This window comes from Dichomitus squalens, assembly GCF_000275845.1.
Source record: "Dichomitus squalens LYAD-421 SS1 unplaced genomic scaffold DICSQscaffold_37, whole genome shotgun sequence".
Lineage (NCBI taxonomy): Eukaryota > Fungi > Basidiomycota > Agaricomycetes > Polyporales > Polyporaceae > Dichomitus > Dichomitus squalens.
This window is the reverse complement of record NW_006766919.1, coordinates 225873-243076: the sequence shown is the minus strand read 5'-3', so window position 1 is coordinate 243076 and position 17204 is coordinate 225873. Positions and strand designations below refer to the sequence as shown.

Below are 17204 nucleotides of genomic sequence, written 5' to 3'. Positions count from 1 at the left end.
TACAAGGAGTGGGATGGTTGGCTCACGGACAATAACGGTAACCATGTGATGTGGGTGCCAGACGAGTATCGTGATTCTCTACTGTGGCGAGGGATGGTCAAGGTCATGGGGCGCGAGTCACTCACCATAGATTTCTCGGATGCTTTCTCTGGAACCGAGTGGGCGAGATGTTACAAGGCTCGGCTTTCTACTTAGTTCTACTGGCTCAGTCACTCACCAGGACAAGTGCATGTTTGCCCGTCGTCTTTTCCTCGAGTCTGAAGCTATGCCATGTCTTTGTTGCGATGTGTCTCGTCATGTACTCAGCTGGATAGTAGTCATACGTGGCACGATGAAGCAACGTGGAAGGGCGACACGGTTTCAAGTTAAGTAACGACGCCGGGCGGCGCCCATGCAAGGTCGTTGCATACCGACAACATTGGCGTCCCTACTCAACCAGCAGTCATGACATGATTTTCGCTTTTTCCTTTGATATTGAAAATGGTTCCGCTAGCAGATACGTGAAAGCGACTCATACAACAAACCTGCTATAACATTGTTTCTTTGGCGGGCGGTCTCGACGGTAACCGCCCCACCGGAGACACCGCGCCCGCAAGTACAAACGACGGCGCAGACGACGGGCCAGGTGATCCCGTTCTCGACGGCCTGCTCTCATCAAGAATTTTGTGCGCCTTCTCACCGGCCGGTCAAATTCATCGCGGGGATACGGACTCTCTGTCGCCCCGTTGGTGTTTGATCTTCTGTAACAACACACCCCCGCCTTTTTCAACACACGCTCCTTGTACGTCAGAGTATTGGGCTTGTCGTTGTGCCGACTCTTCGATCAGGTGACAGAATGAAGCTCGCACGGGTCACTTGAGTGCCGGTCGACCGAGGCCGCGAGGTCAGTGGATGTGCGCGAGGAGAGGAGGAAGAAAATAATGACGTACCTTCATGAGGCCTCGAGTATTGGCGGGATACTCATTCCAGCCCGGGGCGTCTCGAGCGGCGGTAGAATTGTTGTTGTCTGCTCGGAACCCGCGTCTGGAGCCTCTCTCAAGCCTGCTAAGTGGGAGTAAGGCCGCGAAAGTGGAGGGAAGAAGACGAGTTTGGGGGTCGTTGTTGCGCATGACGCTCATGCAGCAGAGTGAAGTGCGGCAGGCAGCGCTGCGGGTCATGGTGCATGTGCATGTGCCAAGAGATGCCATGTGAAGTCCTGACGGACGGCCTGCAGGCGCGGATGTGCATGAGGGAGTGAACGAGAGTGAGTGTGTGCGTGGAATACTCGACGCGATGAGAGGGCGGACAGCATCGCAATCAATATTCGCGTCCGACCTCTGCGTCCCTTTTGCCCTGCGATCGATTGACGATGAGCGACAGGATGCGGGCTGCGGGAGAAGCCGCTAAATGAGCCAGGGATGCACCAGAGACCGACGCCTCTCGCGCGTACATCACACGTCGGGAGCGAACAGCAAAACGCGTCCGGTCACCTGTGTCAGACCCTATACGACTCATGCGTGCAGTGCGAACAGGACCAGCATCGGGTCCTGCGCGTGGTCCCTCCCGTCCAGAAGCTCGATTTTCTCCTTCCCCAGCGCAGGCGCCATCGCGCTTCTGCGCGACGACGGGCACACGCTGGTCGATCTCCTGGTTGAGGTCCGCGAGCGCATGGAGTAGCAACGCACCCCACCAATCAATCGTCAGTCATGGAGGGGAAGCCTATGCGCAAGGATCGATTGGCGGGCATCTGAGTAGGTCGCGCGCAAGGACGGTAGAACAGGCGAAGCCGTATCGGGTCTGCGAGAGCGAGCTTGGTGGAATGTTGTAGAACGGACGGATCGTCGGAGATGTGAGCGACGGGGGGAGAGGGCCCTTGGCCTCGCGCCTGAGAGTGTGAACGCGCTGATGGAGTTGCTGCCTGTTCCGCTCGGACGATACGCGGTCCTCGTTTCCCCTCATTCCGTCTCTCGTCCTCTCCCGTTCACGACGATGGCCCCTCTCCTGCTTCCCCTTCTCCTCCCTGTCCCGCTCACGCTCTCGTTCGCTGTCCTTTCCGTGGTCCTTGCTAGGTAGCCGGCGCGACGAACGCGAGCCATGGTACTCCCTTGGGCCCATGTACGAAGACTCGCAGGGATCGTCCGCAAGGTCGTCGATGATGCGCACCGGCGGCAGATGCCAGTCAGTCGAAGAGGTCCCAAAAGGTTTTCATGACGCTCTGATGGCGTGACGGGGGTGAGTGTCCATTTGGGCGTGTGCTCGAGCGGGAATGCGGGTAGAAGTAAGGCTGGAGCTTGGCTGCGCATGCCGCAGGGCGCAACGCATGCGCTATCTCTCTGGCCGTGAGATGGGAAATGCTGCGGTAGGATGGGTAGGGAAGGGCATATGGATTGCGGACGGTGGCGGAGGGGACCAATCGCGGGATTGCCGATGCGTCCAAATTCGGAAAGCTGGTCTTTTTATTATTATTATTATTAGATTCTTGTCTTATACCAAACGCGTTCGGAAAGCTGGTCGTCCTCGTCAGTGCCGCATGCGAGTGGCTGTAAAGCAAAGACTGTCGAATCTAATCAGACTCTTGTTGCGTATCCCTCAGTCGCCGCTGGTCGAGTTGTAGGATTCGACAATGGACGTCTTCCTTCCGGCTCCCGTACCCCGACTAGGCTTTCGCTTGACCTCAATCTGGCTCTGCTTGTGGGCCATGACGATAATCCTGTAGGCAAATCCCATGGCTATACATAGGTACGAACACTTCCAGATGTTCTCGCTGCTTACTCGTGCTGTCTCTTCTCGCAAGTAGAAGTAACTGCTTTATCTTCTTGAACCTTGTCGAAAACGTTGTAGCTCATACGATTCTGTATAATCTGAGCTAGTGTCGTGCTGAGAAAACCTCAGAACGGAATTGCATACGTTTTTGAGAAACGCGTTCACCTGATCCCATGGCGGCAGGCCTAGGGTTGACGTTTAGCGTCCCTGGCCCGCTCATGTAGTCGGGACATCACCGCAATTCGTTTCCACTGTGGCCTAGCTCCTCTCGTCCCACACAACACTGGGGGTTGGCAGGATAGCGGACTCGGACATCGTGGCGACCATTCTGGAATGCGATTCATTGTGAGCACTCACATCTCGATCTTGAGTATTGATATTGGCTGATGATGGCGTAGCCGAAGTGCGGCTTCAAATCATACTGGTTATGCCACCTTCGGTTGGTCCTGCCTTAGGTCCCAGCACCTCTCACCGATTGGTGTCTGCACGTTCTAGCCCTAATTCTATACGCATATCTTATAACAGTAGGCTCTGAAGTCGAGCTATTCTAGAGGAAGGACATTACAGTTTCGGTATATAAGCGCTATTTACTGTACAGGCTGTACACCGCAACGAGATCCCTCTTCTCAAGCCAAACGTGCCCGAGTTACTCGCTTGTTTCCCGCTCTTTCACATTCGAGAATCACCATGCCTCCTATTCAGAAGCAAAAGCACTTCCTCATTCCTGAGCGCTTCTTTCGCTTTGCAAGTAGACGCCGATGAGGCCCGATAGAGAAGCTCCACGCCGTGCGCACGAGGCTGTTGGCCACGCCAGCCGTTGTCTCGCACTTCTCGCCCACACCCCAACCAGCGACGGTGTACCCGACCGGGCGATAAGCAACAAGAGTCTGATCACAGCCACTGGCACTGACGACAACGACCAGCTTTCCGAATTTCGACGCCTCGGCAATTCCACTTGTCCCCTCCACCGCTCGCATCCATATGCGCTGCCCCACCCATTCTACCGCAGCATTCCCCATCTCATAGCAAGGGCGATAGCGCATGCATCGTGCCTCGCTGAATTCGCAGCCAGGACTGCATCTCCAACCTTACCTTCATCCGCATTCCCGGTCTAGCGCACGCCCACGAGAAGGCCACGGACACTCACGCCCTTCACGCCGTCAGAGCGTCATGAACACGTTTTGGGACTTTGTCGACTGGCTCCTCCCGCCGGTGCGCATCGTCGACGACCTTGCGGACGGCCCCTCCGATTCTTCATACAGGCGGCCAAGTCACCACCATTCCTCGCATTCGTCACGCCGACTATCTGGCAAGGACCAGGACAAGGATAGAGAACGAGACCGAGATCGCGAACGAGACCGCGACCGTGAACGGGACCGGCGGAGGGAAAGGGAGAAAGAGGAGAGGAGGCATAGTCGGGAACGCGAGAGGACGAGAGACAGGACAAGGCAAAAGGAGGGCCGCGCATCGTCCGAGCGGGAGAAGGAGCGCGAGCAGCTCCGTCAGCGCGTTCAGGCCCTCGAGCACGAGAACGAGAGCCTCCTCGAGCAGCTACGCTCGACGCGCGAAGAGCTCTCGAAGCTGTCCACCGCCGTCTTCCCCTCCCCCAACACCCTCACACCCCAATCGCTGACCGCATCCTACCCCGCCTCACCACCTGACGCGCTTGGGCTCGTCCACCCTATCCTTCCGGCGCAAGCACTAGCTCTCTCTCCCTCACCTATCCCCTCCACGTCGCCTACATCCTCGACCTATCCTTCCGTTTTGCAACATTCCGCCGAGGCCGCTCTTGCAGACCCGAAGCGGCTCCGCCTGCTGTATACTTCCTTGCGCGCGACTTACTCAGATGCACGCCAAACGATCCTCTCTCAAGCGGAAGAGCTTGCCTCGCTCAAAGGCTTCCTCTCCAAGACTGACGACTGGTCGGGCGCGCAGCTGCTCCAAGCTCTCGCGGACCTCAACTCGGAAATCATCCAGCTGTCAGCGTCCGTAGCGGAGGAGTTCGCGACCAATCTGCGGGTGGATACGCGGGTGCCCATCGTCGCAAAGGAGCGCGATAGGGAGATCGTAAGGCCTGCGCTGGGGAGGGAGATGACCAAGCTGCTGGAGGAGAGGGAACATGCGCAGGACCCGACGCTGGTGCAGTTCGCGCTGCAGGCGTGGGAGGTGTGGTGCGTGACGCGGGTGATGGACGCGTTCTGCTATGGCCTGCCGAAGGACGTAGACGAGTCGCTGCGAAGGATATTCGATCGTATGCAGCGCGAAGGTGAGTCCTCGCTGTTGTGTCCGTGGTTGTATGCGCGCATACACTCATGTTCATGTTCGCGGCGGCAGAACCCCAGCCGACAACCTCGCGCTGGCGCGCCCTCACCTACAAGCACGCGCGCTCGCTCCTCACCCGCCCGACGGATGCCTCCGAGCCTTCCTCCCCCGACACGGTCACGCCCTCGCCCTTCAATTCCGCCCCTTCGACGATCGCGTCCGCATCGTCCCTACCCCCTCCCCTGCTTTCGCTCACGGAGGCGAACCTCCGCGGGGTGCTCGCGATCCTCGCGCTCGCTGGGTGCACGGACGCGCGGGGCCTGCACCGGGACCCGCTCCGTGCGCGCTACGGCTCCGCGCTGTCGAGGATCAGTGCGAGGGCAGAACGGATATCGAGCGTCGTGAAGGAGGGCGTGCTGAGCGGGATGTTCGAGGTCGTGTGGTGCCGGCCGTGTCGTGGGGGCAGCACGTCGAAGGCCAAGCGGTCGAGCTCGACAAGACGCGCGAGTTCGGTCCCCGCGGAGGGCGCGAAGGTGCAGAATCCGCTGGACATCAACATCGAGGAGATTGGGGCGAACAGGGGGAAGGGGAAGGAAAGGGAGTGGGTGAAGGAGGTCGAGCGCGCGAGGAAGGGTGTGGATGATGACGACTACGACGAAGAGAGGACCCAAAGCGGAGAGAGGGACGAGAACGGGGACCAGATGTTCGACTGGAAGACGATGGAGAACGTCTATGCGGGTCACTGCAACGAGCGCTGTCGCGTCCTGTGCACTGTCGAGCTCGGGCTCGCGTTCTCCCGCCGCCTCCCTGAAGAAGAGAAGGAGGAGAGCATTGATGGCGACGGAATGGTCGTTTCGAACGGGGGGACCGGATCTGGGTCGCGGCCTACGTCGAGGATCTCGGCGATGTCCAGCCTGTCGAGACCGGTGTCGATGGGTGGGGTTGGGCTAGACGGAGTGGGGAGCGGGAACGTGAGCCTGAGCAGCAACGGGCAGACGGTGGATGCGAACAGGATGGTGCGGAACCTGCTCCTCAAGCCGAAGGTGCTGCTGGAGAGCGTGGTCGACATCCTGTAACCGATCCTCTGCCCTGCATGTGCCCCGCGGAAACGTGCTCCTGGCCTGCGGAGAAGCGTGGATCTGACTGGAGGTGGAGGTGAGTTTTGAATCTGCTTGATCATGAGGGGCTCCTGGAACTGAGTTCTGTCATCTCCGTAGGGCTGTGGACGTCTGCGTGCATCGTGCGTTCGCCATGGTCGTGCGGCATGATGGCCTGCTCTCTATCGCCCGTCATCCGTCCGCGCCCTTCTTCCCCACACCGGTAATCAACCCTAACGAATGAAAGGCGAACGTGCTACGTATCAGTTGTCGATCCGTTTGCTGTTTCCTCTCCGCTGCCTGTGCGCCTGGCATGCTTGCGGATGCCCTGCATCCCCTCCCATCACTCCCTGGAGCCCAAAATACTACCTGTGATCTCTTCCGAAAGGACCAATCAATGAAGGTTGTACATATAACGATCCCTTCTCGCATCCCATATTCCCATATATCTTTAGCTCATCTACGGTTCCTCGCAGTCTTGCTTTCCATCTCGCATGCATTTACTCGCGAATCCCGCTCCGCATTCTGTCCCCCGGTATCTTCGCTCCGACTCAGACTGTCATGTACCACCACTGCCTACCACCTATCGCACAGTCCCGCTACCTGTCCTGACCAGCGTCCATATCCGTAGAACCCTCATTCTTCAACGTCCCGCGTACCTTCACACCTGCAATCATCCTCACGGCCTTTCATGACTTCGCATATATATCTAGCATACCGGATGCCTTCTCCTAATCATGCAATACGGATCCCTTCCCCGTTTTATATAAAGATAACTGCCTTCTCGTGAAATTAGGGGTGAAGGCCAACAACGCATGGCACCCCAACGCAGAACACGTTCTTGACTTCTTCGCGCTACAACGCTTGTTATCCTCCTTGAGCTTGAGTCCTGGGCACGATGTCCCTGTTCGGAGCGTTATTCGATGATCAGCGACGCGGACCTTCGACGACAAGTCGGACCCTTCTTCCCATCTCCGTTTCACGTTGGGGCAGTGGCCATATGGGTATCGCGTGTTTCGGGTCATGAGTGGTCCTGCATGCTGACCATGCGACTCGTAGGCATCATTGGAGCGGTGTCAGATTAGAGCCTTTCAAAAATCCCGCTATTCCGCAGTCGAACTACCGTTGCATCTCTGGGGGAATCGGTCCGCCGCCAGGACGTCGATGGAGGCAATTCCCGTACTACGCAAGTTGACCCCGAGTACTAAATCCTAGATCTATTCGTGAAACCATATACCAGAGAAGTACAGCTCTCATGAGACCTATATCCCCACCAGGGGCGAGTACGACACCTCAAGCTAGACGCAAATAGATAGGTTGATAAATACCGTCTGCCCGCCTTCCTACCATCGTTTCGATCCTTTCTCACGATCCTTTCTCACAAGATGTAAAGCCACTGCAGCATGTGTTTCTCGTGCTCACTTGGGCGCGCAGCCGCGAAGCTACCGGCGAATTTGAAAGGCGCTGGTCTGATCCGGGAGAGCCGTGCTGAATGACGGGCACGCGCCCTCGTCGGTCCAGGAGCCGGCAGCGCCCCCGGGAGTATCGCTGTACGTCCAGTACTTGGCGGTCCAGAGGTGGCCGTTGTAGTTGACCTGCTGGCCCCCAGTATACTATGAGATGTTCAAAGATTAGCCGAAGCTGGACGTCTATGGACACTTGGGGGGACTCACGGCGGTCTGGGCGATCCAGGAGGCGGCGTTTGCGCATGAGCTTGCGCTTACAGTAGTGCTTGACGCGAAGGATGTGGTATATGGCGTACTGATGGGCGTAGATGTGATGGAGACCGGGATCGTGATTGAAGGTGCAGTCGTAGCAGAAACTGACGTCGCGGAGGAGACAGGCGTCGTGAGGGAGACTTGGGTAGAGGAGATGGCGCTCGTCGTCGAGAGTGTAGTCGTCGCAGAGTCTACCGTCGTGCTAGAGACTGGGCTTGATATAGACCTCATAGTGGTGGAAGGAACAGAGACGGTGACGGGGCTAGAGGTCGCGCCGCCACCGCCGCTGCCACCCTGACGAACCGCGTTCTTGATAGCTTGGTCGAAGCGATCGTTCGCTGTTACAGGTAGGTCACTGAGTTGATTGAGCACGGAAGAAAACTGCACACAACGCGTACCAAATGCTTGCGAAGCGTCCCAGAGCATGATACCGCCGAACGAGGAATAGTTGCTGCGCGTCGCAACGGCAATCTTGCCCAGGGTAGCTGCGTCGATATATCCAGAGCCGGCAGCAGAAGGGGAAGCGGGAGCACCGATGTAAACCCTGACGTCTTTGTTGATCGCGACTGTCTTTGCCCAGGTGTCCCACTGGTCGAAGTCCCATGCGTTAGGGTTGTTATAGTTCGTCAGTCCGCAGAAGTTATTGTAGAACTGCACGTAGACAGCGTCGAATGCGACGGCGTTCAAAACCCTGTGGGATGCTCGACGTTAGCTGCGGAGTATGGGACAAGCGGAGCCAGACAACGTACGTGGAAAGGTAGGCATCCGGGAATGGGCACTGAGGAGCAGCGGTGACATAATACTGCTTGCTCGAGCCTTGTGCAAGGGTGCGGATGCGGTTCACGAACGAGTCGAAGTACTGAGTGGAGCCACCTTCGATGTCCAAGTCAATACTAGCGGTGCCTCGTCAGCATTGTACATTTTCCACACGCGATGGGGGAAGACATACCCGTCGAGAACAGCGCTGCCGAAAGGACGGGTATCGCTCGTCCCACCAAGGAATAGGTTCCAGATGGTATCGCCAAACGAGGTGGCCTGATCTGCTGAGGAAAACCCTGCGCCGCCAGTCGCACCCCCTAGTGAGATCGTGACAATTTTGCCTTTGGACTGGCAGGTCTGTATATCCGACGCAATGAATGAGCAGTCAGGAAGATTCGTGTCCGGAAAGATAGGAGAGTCGACAGTGCTGCAGATCTACACAAGGAATCAACATCCTACTCTTGCCATTTGCTCTCCCGAGGCATTGAGAAGTCACTTACGTTCGAGAGGTCGATAGAAGGCAAGTTACCATCACTGAAGAATACGTTGAGAAATGCCAAAGGAATTGCGTCGATCGAATCATCCTGATAAGATGAGCAGTAAGATGGTCAGAAGTCGGACATTTGAAGCCGATATATCTCACCTGGCAGTACGAAGAGAGATTCTTTTGATAGTTCGCAATGTCACTGTGGGTGGCTCCATACGAATTCTGTCCCCAGTAGCTGTATCGCGCGCATGAGAAGCATGCAAAGTGGTACACGTCGTCGTTGTACTCACACCGCAACCTGGTTGTTCAGATATCAACATACGTAGACACCGAAATACGATCTGAACGGACTCACGTTGTCGCTTCGCGAATTATCGTAAGCCACGGCATGGAGCATCAGGAACCAGACCGAAAGTAAGGGTGTTAGCCAAGAAAGCATCATATTATAGTCGGAGCTAGCGAGAGTTCGCGAGTGGAGCTGTATATGTGACCTGTAGGGACGCCCTGAAGGATAGGATCTGGCGGATAGCGGAGAGTATTTATCAGCAGATGTCGAGTAGCACATGAACACAGCGGTGCGCTTAGACGGAGTCTCAACTCACGCTCTTATAACTGACCTCGCTCCAGAACTGAGCGATCGAGTAAGAGCAGAAATGGAGATAGCGCATTGTATCGTCGCGTGTATTACCATATGGAAAGCGGAAGGTTAAGATATGATGAGGCATGAACATCGGCGTTCTAACTCAAGCCCATCGATCCGTGTATGCGTGCGATCGAACAGCAGACGAGAACGCCTCGGCTGTGAGAAGACTTGCACCCAGGCTCGCTTTGGACCCGGTACTGTCTCAGAAATGAACGCTTCGAAAGACATGCCTGAGTCAACGTACCGCACGATGAACACGCAGACTTTCGCATTGTTGCGTGGCTGCGTAGAGTGAAGAAAGCAGAACACATGATAATTTTGCCGCTAATCGTCGATGAACCTCGTGCCATGATACGAACTGGTTTATCGGCATCCCATTTCAGACAAGACGAGTAGAAACGCAGCTCATGCATGCAATCTTCATGGTTGTAGACTGGCGTATGCATGTTCGGAGTGTCTGATCTGTCGACTCTCGACGCTGGCGGTGGCTGGGAGTATCATGGACATCGCGCCCGACCAGCCATGAACGAAGACACGCCACGCATGAGGATAGCAAAGAAAGCATGTAGATGTCTGGCGCAGATCGGAGACTGCCATCCGGAGTCAGCGCTCTGCTATGAAATTAAGCAAGGTGGTGGGAGAAGGTGCTGCTCAAGAGACGCCGAGATAAACTCACGTCGACATCGATCAACCGCCGAAGAACAAGTTCTTCCCGGGCCGGTCACATATGTGCAGCAGGAGCACCGATTGCTTGACTAGAACTGCGCACCCTGTATGCGCGGTGAGGTGTTCGTGCAGAGTGCTGGTAGAGTGCGCATCACCATGCCCCACTTCATCTGACCAGTGACTTCAGGGTGAAGACGTACGGCCAATCACCAATATCGCTTCTCGTCCCATTCGGGAACATGATCACAGTATGCAGTTCATAAATCGGCACAGTAAAGGTAATAAGCAATCAGTCCGCCCAAGGCGGGTGCCAAAGGCCTCACTCAGCCACAGCATATACTATTGCCCCTCTACTAAGCGTGTACGTTTGTGCGCCATGCACGCACTGGCAGTGGACGAAGCGGAAGCTGAGGCAGCGCGTGAGGTCGCCAAACTCGAGCTCGTTCTATGTTTGTGGTGGGGGATAGCGGTTAGACTAGTGTCTGTCGCAGTACCTGAATCAGTCGTGCTCGTGTCGGCAGAGTTACCGCCCGTGTCGGTGCTCGTGGCCGTCTCCGTATTTGTCGCCGTAGAACTGAAAGAATGCGAGGCGGACGTAACTGTTCTGGAGCCGCTGGAGATGGGAGAAGAAGATGGTCCCGATCCTCCATTCCCAACCAACAACTGCTTGATTTGCTCGTCAAAGTTTCCATTCTCTGGAGAGAGAGGAGTCAAATCAGTCTGACGCCTTGAACGATGTCAATGCGAACCTTGGGCTGCCGCCGCATCCCACATCATGACTCCACCGTATGACGAGTAGTTCTTCTGCGCTACTTTAATAACCTTCGCTAAAGTATGCGCGTCCGCATAGTACTTCCCGGCTTGTGCTGATGCAGGAGCGCCTATATAGATCTTGACGCCCTGGTTGAGGGACGTGTTCAATGCCCAGGTATTCCTACTTTGCCTCTCAATTGGCTGAATCAGGTCTGATCGCAATGCGTACCATGTAGCAAAATTGAAGGTTTTCCAGCCATACTGAGGATCGTCCACCAGAAGACCACAAGGCCACTCCTCGTTGTTGTCTGTTATTCGGCATCAGGCACCGTTTCCACCCACCGAAGGAGGATGGAACACTTACAGAACTGAACGTAAACTGCATCAAAGTGTGCCTGATTCAGAACACTACCGGTGTGGTCAATCGCCTAGGACGACTATCGGAAGCAAGAATGAGAACTTACGCCGACATATACTGGTCCGGGAATGGGCACTGCGGCGCGCCTGTCAGGTAGTACTTCTTGGTGTCTCCCTGCTCTTTCGCATATTCCCACATGTGATTCGCGAACGCAGGGAAATGCTCTGTGCTCCCGCCCTCAATATCAAGGTCGACTCTGGTAAGTAATGAATGCGGTCAGTGACCTGAACTGTCGTGACGGACTCCGTGGAGCATACACATACCCATCCAAGATCACTCCATCGCCGAAAGGACGGCTTTGGTCTTTACCCCCAAGGAAGAGATTGTATACAGTTTCTCCGAAACTCTCTGCAGCCTCGTCGGACGATAGACTGATGCTGCTGTCGGCGCCGCCTACGGAGACAGTCACGAGCTTGCCGTTCTTCTGACAGGTCTGTATAGCCTCGCCAAGCTTCGCGCATCCATCGATCTCCGCTTGACTGCAGTCATTCTGCGGTCATATAGTGAGTGATTAGGGACATCAATAGAAGTTTGATTCACGTACACCAAAATTATAAGTCAAAGATCCTGGGTTTCCTGCATAGGTCGTGATGAATGCAAGGATGACCGTGTCATATGTTTTTTTCTGCAACCTCTAGTTGTTAGTAACAGCACGGTTCTCTAGGAAGACGATGATTGGTGTACATTGCAGACGTCGATCAGGTCTGGCTCGCCTTGACCACCCTGTCCCCAGTAGCTGCGACTTGTCTCAGATCGTAGTATGGCATGTCGCATTCTGGTACTTACATTGCTAGCTGCAGAAAAATTTTCAGTAGAACAGTTCAGGGTCATGGAACGAAAGGACGTACATTATCTGTCCGTGCCATGTCGAAAGTGGCCGCCTGGGCCATAGTGATCGAGACAACAGTGCATATCACGGTGTGCAAGAGGAGATATATGTTAACCGCGTGGGTATACATGGTTGGATAGGGATGGCAATACTCATCGCTCGGAGGGAAAGGAAAGGCCTTATAATTCACCTTGGTCTCCAGGGCAGCAGCGCCGGCGCACAAAACCTTGCGCGCAGAACCTAAAGATATCGTCTTGCAGTCGGAGTCCTCCATAGTAAATGCGACAGTCCCATGAATGTTTCCAGAGAGGCAATTATCAAGGTTGCTGGCGACGACGCAAAAACGCATGAAGTCTGACTACATAATGTAACGCCGGCAAGTGTCCAACTACGTCCGCAACCAAATAGGGATGCCAAGCGAGAAGGAGTACTGGCGAAAGAGGACAGGGACGTACATACGATATCTTGCCCGTTCATGTCGCATGCTGCAAGCACCGTCAAGGGCACGAATGGGAGCAGCGTCAGGAGGGGCGAGAGGTGATGCACACCTAAAAAAGATGCATCACTGATCACAACTTTTTTTATTGTACCATACCGGCAACGGCGATGACGCTTGCACTCGCGATGCGCCGAAACCGCTGCCCACCCGTTCGAGCGCTAGGCGCCGTTATCCTATCATAGGGACGTCAGTATCTCTCATTCTATTCAACGCCAAGAGAGCCCGCGCACCTGAAGTTGTCCTGTTCCCAGTGGCGGAAAGGCGTTCAACGTGTCCAGACAACCTTGGGCGCGCTGCTGACCGCACAAACTCTCCATCATTCAACGGCAACCTCCCGTCGTCGTGGACGCCTCGCGCAGAGGTTAGGTGGGGCGAAGGCCGTAACTTTATGAAAGCAGGGATTTTTACGAGTTCGGTACCGTCAGGTGGACTAACCCAACGTGTGTAGACATCTGCCACAAGATACCAGATGACATAAGCAGAAGTGTGGGCAAAGGTCTACAACTTGTTTGCAGTCAATTGTTTCCGATTTTCCCTGGGAAGCGGAGTACGCACCCTCATGAGCGTATACAACGATCCATCTGGTATATAATGAATTGTCAGGGCAATCGGAACGCTCCAGATAAACATCAAAGGAGTGGAAGGTGATATGCACACATTCCGCTACCGCAAGCCAACATATCAAGCATGTATCTGAAGCAACGTATGTCAACAAGATTCCAAAGCAAGAGACCATATGATGAATACGAGAACGACTTCGACCCATCCCAAGAAGACCACTTAGGACAACCTACCACTTCCCCCTCCCCCACGGGTTATACGCCACGCCCCTGAGATTCCAACTCCCCTCCCTCTCCTGCCGCCTTCCCAAGCGGTCCGCCGCACGACTGAACACCACGCCCCCGTCCGACACGCCCTCCAGCGTCGCCTCCCACAGCGTCCAGCTCCACTTGCCCTCCTGGTACGTGATCTTCGCGGGGATCCACGATGCGCCGTCGTCGATCGACACTTCAACGGTGGCGATCTGTACGTCCCCGCTACCGATGGCGTAGCCCTTGACGTGAATAGCGCCTGTGCCGCGGCGGGTGACGGAGGCGACGACGGAGTTGATGGGCAGCGTGGTGAGCGAGGGCGTCTTCGCCCAGACGGGACCAGCCTTTTCAGGGGTGTCGACCTGTCACGGGGAAGCACGGAACATGAGCGTGTACAGATATGGTAGGAAAGAAGGGGATTTGAGGGGCGTACGTCTTCGGGAAGGACTTTGTAGTCGCGTTGTTGGTAGAAGTTGAGGGACTCGTTCGGAGATACCGTGATAGTGTCTACCCACTTGACCCAGCGCGCGCCGAGGTATCCTGGCGCGACTACACGCAATGGGTATCCGTGGTCGGGAGACAGGCGTTGACCGTTCATCTATGAAAGTGCAACGGCTCAGACCACGAGGACGGGGGCTCGTAGACAGCGGGTCACTCACCTCGTATGCGAGAAGCACATCGCCTGCAAGATCCATGGCAGTCATCAGAGGGACCGAGCCTCCATAGTCCCTATCGTCTTGGCACGGAGTGACGTTGGACGTGAAGCACACGTGCCACCCTTGCAAGGACTCCGACTCTACACCCGAGGCTTGGAGGATATCGCGGACACGGACGCCAGCCCAGCGGGCATTGGCGATGACGCCGTCGTACCAGAGGATACCCTTGACGGGCTTCACCTGGTCCATCTCCTTCCTCCGGTTACCAGCACACTACGAGAAGACCTCGGTACTGGTAGATGAATCATATGCAGATATGTGCTCACCTGGAGTGCCGCCACTACCTCGACTCGAGGGAACTTGGTTTGAAGCTCCTCGAGAGTGAATGAGCGGGACCTCTCAGCGCCATTGACCTGAACAGACCATGTAGACTCGTCGATATCGAGGACCGGACTGTGGTTGCGGCAGTAAACAAGGTCTTCGGGGGTGATGGGGAACTCCACCAAAGCGGCGGCAGTGGGCTCTGCGTTGAATGGTTCCGTTCCGCGCACAATGAGGTGTTCCGAGTGGGGTACTTCTCCAGAGTAGTCCATGTCCTCCAAAACGCGGACCATGATTGACGGATTGGTGGGACTCGGGTTATCGATGAGACCACAAGAGAGACAGGGGGAGCGTATATGAGTAACGGATGAGCGACGTCTAGGCTGTTTGAGGCGGAAGATGTGCATGCGCATGTCAGGCAAGGATATCGCGCGCATTCCACGTTACATAACTAGTGGCTTAGGGTGGTGCCAGGTGATCGCACTGATATCCCTTGCGTTCGCAGATCCATGGCTCACCGACCACAAGAGGCGTACGGATCCCCCGGTGAGCTAGGATCAATGGACAATATCAACTTCGCGAATGGCCTGGATAGGACGTATGAGAGTATTTTCAGCACGCATGACGTTTGCTTGTGTCGCATTCGCTGCTCGGACAGCGATAGAGTGGACTGAGTTCCCAAGAAAAAGCAGCACTGCAGCGAGCGAAACTCCGAATTCCGAATTGACTGGGCGGCAGAAGGAGGGAGGACGAGATCGAAGACAAGCCTTGAGAAACCCGCAACGACGGCGGCCATCATCGGACCCCGTCGGCGCCGCAGCAATTTGTGGAGGATATGTAACGGCAGATAAGACTTGTCTGTCGGTGATAAGTCCGAACGGTATTCCTGAAGCAAACTCCCTGCAGGCTCTTGCCCCCTGCCGAACGCATGCGGAATCTCTTCGGCTGTCTCTCTCCCAACTCGTCTCTTCCTACATAACAGCTTCACTGAACTTGTCCCGAACGCCCCGTAACTCGTCGCCATCACGGTCTTCTGAGGACACCGCAACCACAACCCTCATCATGATCGGAAGACTCGTACACTACGCAGTCGACGCTGCCCTAGTCAGTACCTTGTTGGCTGGCGTGAGACGATCGAGCGGATTCACGTACGTACAACCATCCGACCACTACTGTAGGATGTGGTGCTGAAGACCGATGCAGCGTTGAAACGGAGAAGCTCTCCGATCCTACCATACGCTCAGTCGCCGAGAAATATCTCGGCTTCGGAGAAACCGTATTCGACATGATTCAAGGCACGGCCGTGAATAGCCCATATTTCAAGCGGGACTCTAGGAGATGATATATGTGTGGTGTTTGTGTGGTTGGGACTCATCCATTTTGGTTGGAGTGTATTATATTGCAGTATGTATTCGACCGTGTCCTCCGTTCTTCGTCCTATCGCTATATCAGTTCGTTATCCGAACATAGAAGTCCCATAGACTTTTTGTCTTTGGGCTTCATGCCCGGACGAGCCGGACACGAAGTTTTCAGTCTCCGATTTATACGATTACATCTTCCCCTGCATTTTCAGTTTGTGATCAAGGACGTCGCGTATGTGCCGTCACCACTCACCACCGCACACAGAGATCATGGGGTTGTTGCATGGCTTTACTCTCCAGATACGTTATCTAGCTCAATGCACTACAAGCGTCCTCCTTCCGAGATGCGTCTGCACCCTCATTCCTGTCCTCGCACCAGTCCATCTCTTTTCTGCTTCGACAATAGGGGAGGTCAGAGTGGGCGATTCAGCCTACGATTCAGCCCCGATTCTGGTTCGATTCTGGTCAGAAGCGGCCTGGAGAAACGTCCCAGAATCGGAGTCAGGTTTGACCTACCCCTTCATGCACAGTGATTCTGCGCGCGATTCTGACTACGATTCCGCAGGTGTTAAGGCATTCGATGGGCGCAGCAAGTTTCAGGCTGTTCGATTATGTAATATTCTAGTTCCAAACACATGAGCGCCTTACCTACCTTCCTAACCATCTTCCCGATGCCTCGCCGTACTGTCCGTCGTGCTCTCGCAGAGAAATCTCTCAGGGCTTACATTCGTCTAGCTCGTTACAAAGCGCAGCTTCGCCAAAAGGCTGCTGCACGCCGTCGTGCTACACTACTTCCAACCGGTCGCCTCCGTCGTCACTCCAGTGTGACCCTGTCTAGCTTGTCATCGCTATCTTCTCTCTCCTTGCCACCCTCAGCTTCAGATTCCTCCGGCGACTCTCTGGGCTCGCAGTCCTCTGACGCTTGGTCTCAAATCCTCGGAGATGATTGGCGATCCTACCATACTGATTGCACGCGTTCTATCACAAGCCCATCCTCGGCAGGCATGGCATCACTCAATCAGCGGACATCTGAGGGATCCGGTGCTTCAAGCATGGACACCGATGAGTTGGAGGCTTGGGCAGAGGAAAGGTTGGGATTGGATTCAGACTCAGGGTCATCGAGCGGACATGAGGCAGATGGGGGAGCATCGGATGGGGAAGTGGTCGGAGGACGAGCTAGA

At 55.4% G+C, this 17204-nt stretch overlaps 7 protein-coding genes across 7 annotated transcripts; 3 read left to right on the top strand and 4 right to left on the bottom strand.

The window, feature by feature from the left end:
• Positions 1-18: 18 nt before the first annotated feature.
• DICSQDRAFT_42336 (uncharacterized protein) lies at positions 19-174 on the top strand (the record flags this gene model as incomplete). Its single annotated transcript, XM_007368614.1, has 1 exon — positions 19-174. A coding segment is annotated over one exon (156 nt), but the record flags the coding sequence as incomplete, so codon positions are not given.
• Positions 175-1116: 942 nt separating this feature from the next.
• Positions 1117-2075, bottom strand: DICSQDRAFT_156698 (uncharacterized protein). Its single transcript, XM_007368613.1, has one exon. The coding sequence runs from the start codon at positions 1936-1938 to the stop codon at positions 1699-1701; it is 240 nt and encodes a 79-aa protein (XP_007368675.1). The 5' UTR covers positions 1939-2075; the 3' UTR covers positions 1117-1698.
• Positions 2076-3912: 1837 nt separating this feature from the next.
• On the top strand, positions 3913-6849 carry DICSQDRAFT_90493 (uncharacterized protein; the record flags this gene model as incomplete). The annotated part of the gene is made up of 4 exons (XM_007368612.1): positions 3913-4156; positions 4448-5008; positions 5077-6159; positions 6222-6849. 3 exons carry the CDS (start codon positions 3913-3915, stop codon positions 6078-6080), a joined length of 1809 nt encoding a protein of 602 aa, XP_007368674.1. The 3' UTR covers positions 6081-6159; positions 6222-6849.
• Positions 6850-7750: 901 nt separating this feature from the next.
• DICSQDRAFT_66741 (glycoside hydrolase) lies at positions 7751-9504 on the bottom strand (the record flags this gene model as incomplete). Its single annotated transcript, XM_007368611.1, has 7 exons — positions 7751-8157; positions 8218-8510; positions 8569-8712; positions 8769-9013; positions 9079-9162; positions 9222-9300; positions 9413-9504. 7 exons carry the CDS (start codon positions 9502-9504, stop codon positions 7751-7753), a joined length of 1344 nt encoding a protein of 447 aa, XP_007368673.1.
• A 1393-nt stretch (positions 9505-10897) lies between these two features.
• On the bottom strand, positions 10898-12435 carry DICSQDRAFT_172840 (glycoside hydrolase; the record flags this gene model as incomplete). The annotated part of the gene is made up of 10 exons (XM_007368610.1): positions 10898-11037; positions 11124-11308; positions 11357-11435; positions 11492-11535; positions 11604-11741; positions 11809-12035; positions 12090-12170; positions 12230-12281; positions 12332-12339; positions 12394-12435. 10 exons carry the CDS (start codon positions 12433-12435, stop codon positions 10898-10900), a joined length of 996 nt encoding a protein of 331 aa, XP_007368672.1.
• A 1228-nt stretch (positions 12436-13663) lies between these two features.
• DICSQDRAFT_66595 (molybdopterin binding oxidoreductase) lies at positions 13664-14934 on the bottom strand (the record flags this gene model as incomplete). The annotated part of the gene is made up of 4 exons (XM_007368609.1): positions 13664-14047; positions 14119-14283; positions 14345-14614; positions 14668-14934. 4 exons carry the CDS (start codon positions 14932-14934, stop codon positions 13664-13666), a joined length of 1086 nt encoding a protein of 361 aa, XP_007368671.1.
• A 671-nt stretch (positions 14935-15605) lies between these two features.
• DICSQDRAFT_139271 (uncharacterized protein) lies at positions 15606-16321 on the top strand. The gene is made up of 2 exons (XM_007368608.1): positions 15606-15810; positions 15866-16321. The coding sequence occupies exons 1-2, from the start codon at positions 15725-15727 to the stop codon at positions 16002-16004; spliced, it is 225 nt and encodes a 74-aa protein (XP_007368670.1). The 5' UTR covers positions 15606-15724; the 3' UTR covers positions 16005-16321.
• Positions 16322-17204: the final 883 nt, after the last annotated feature.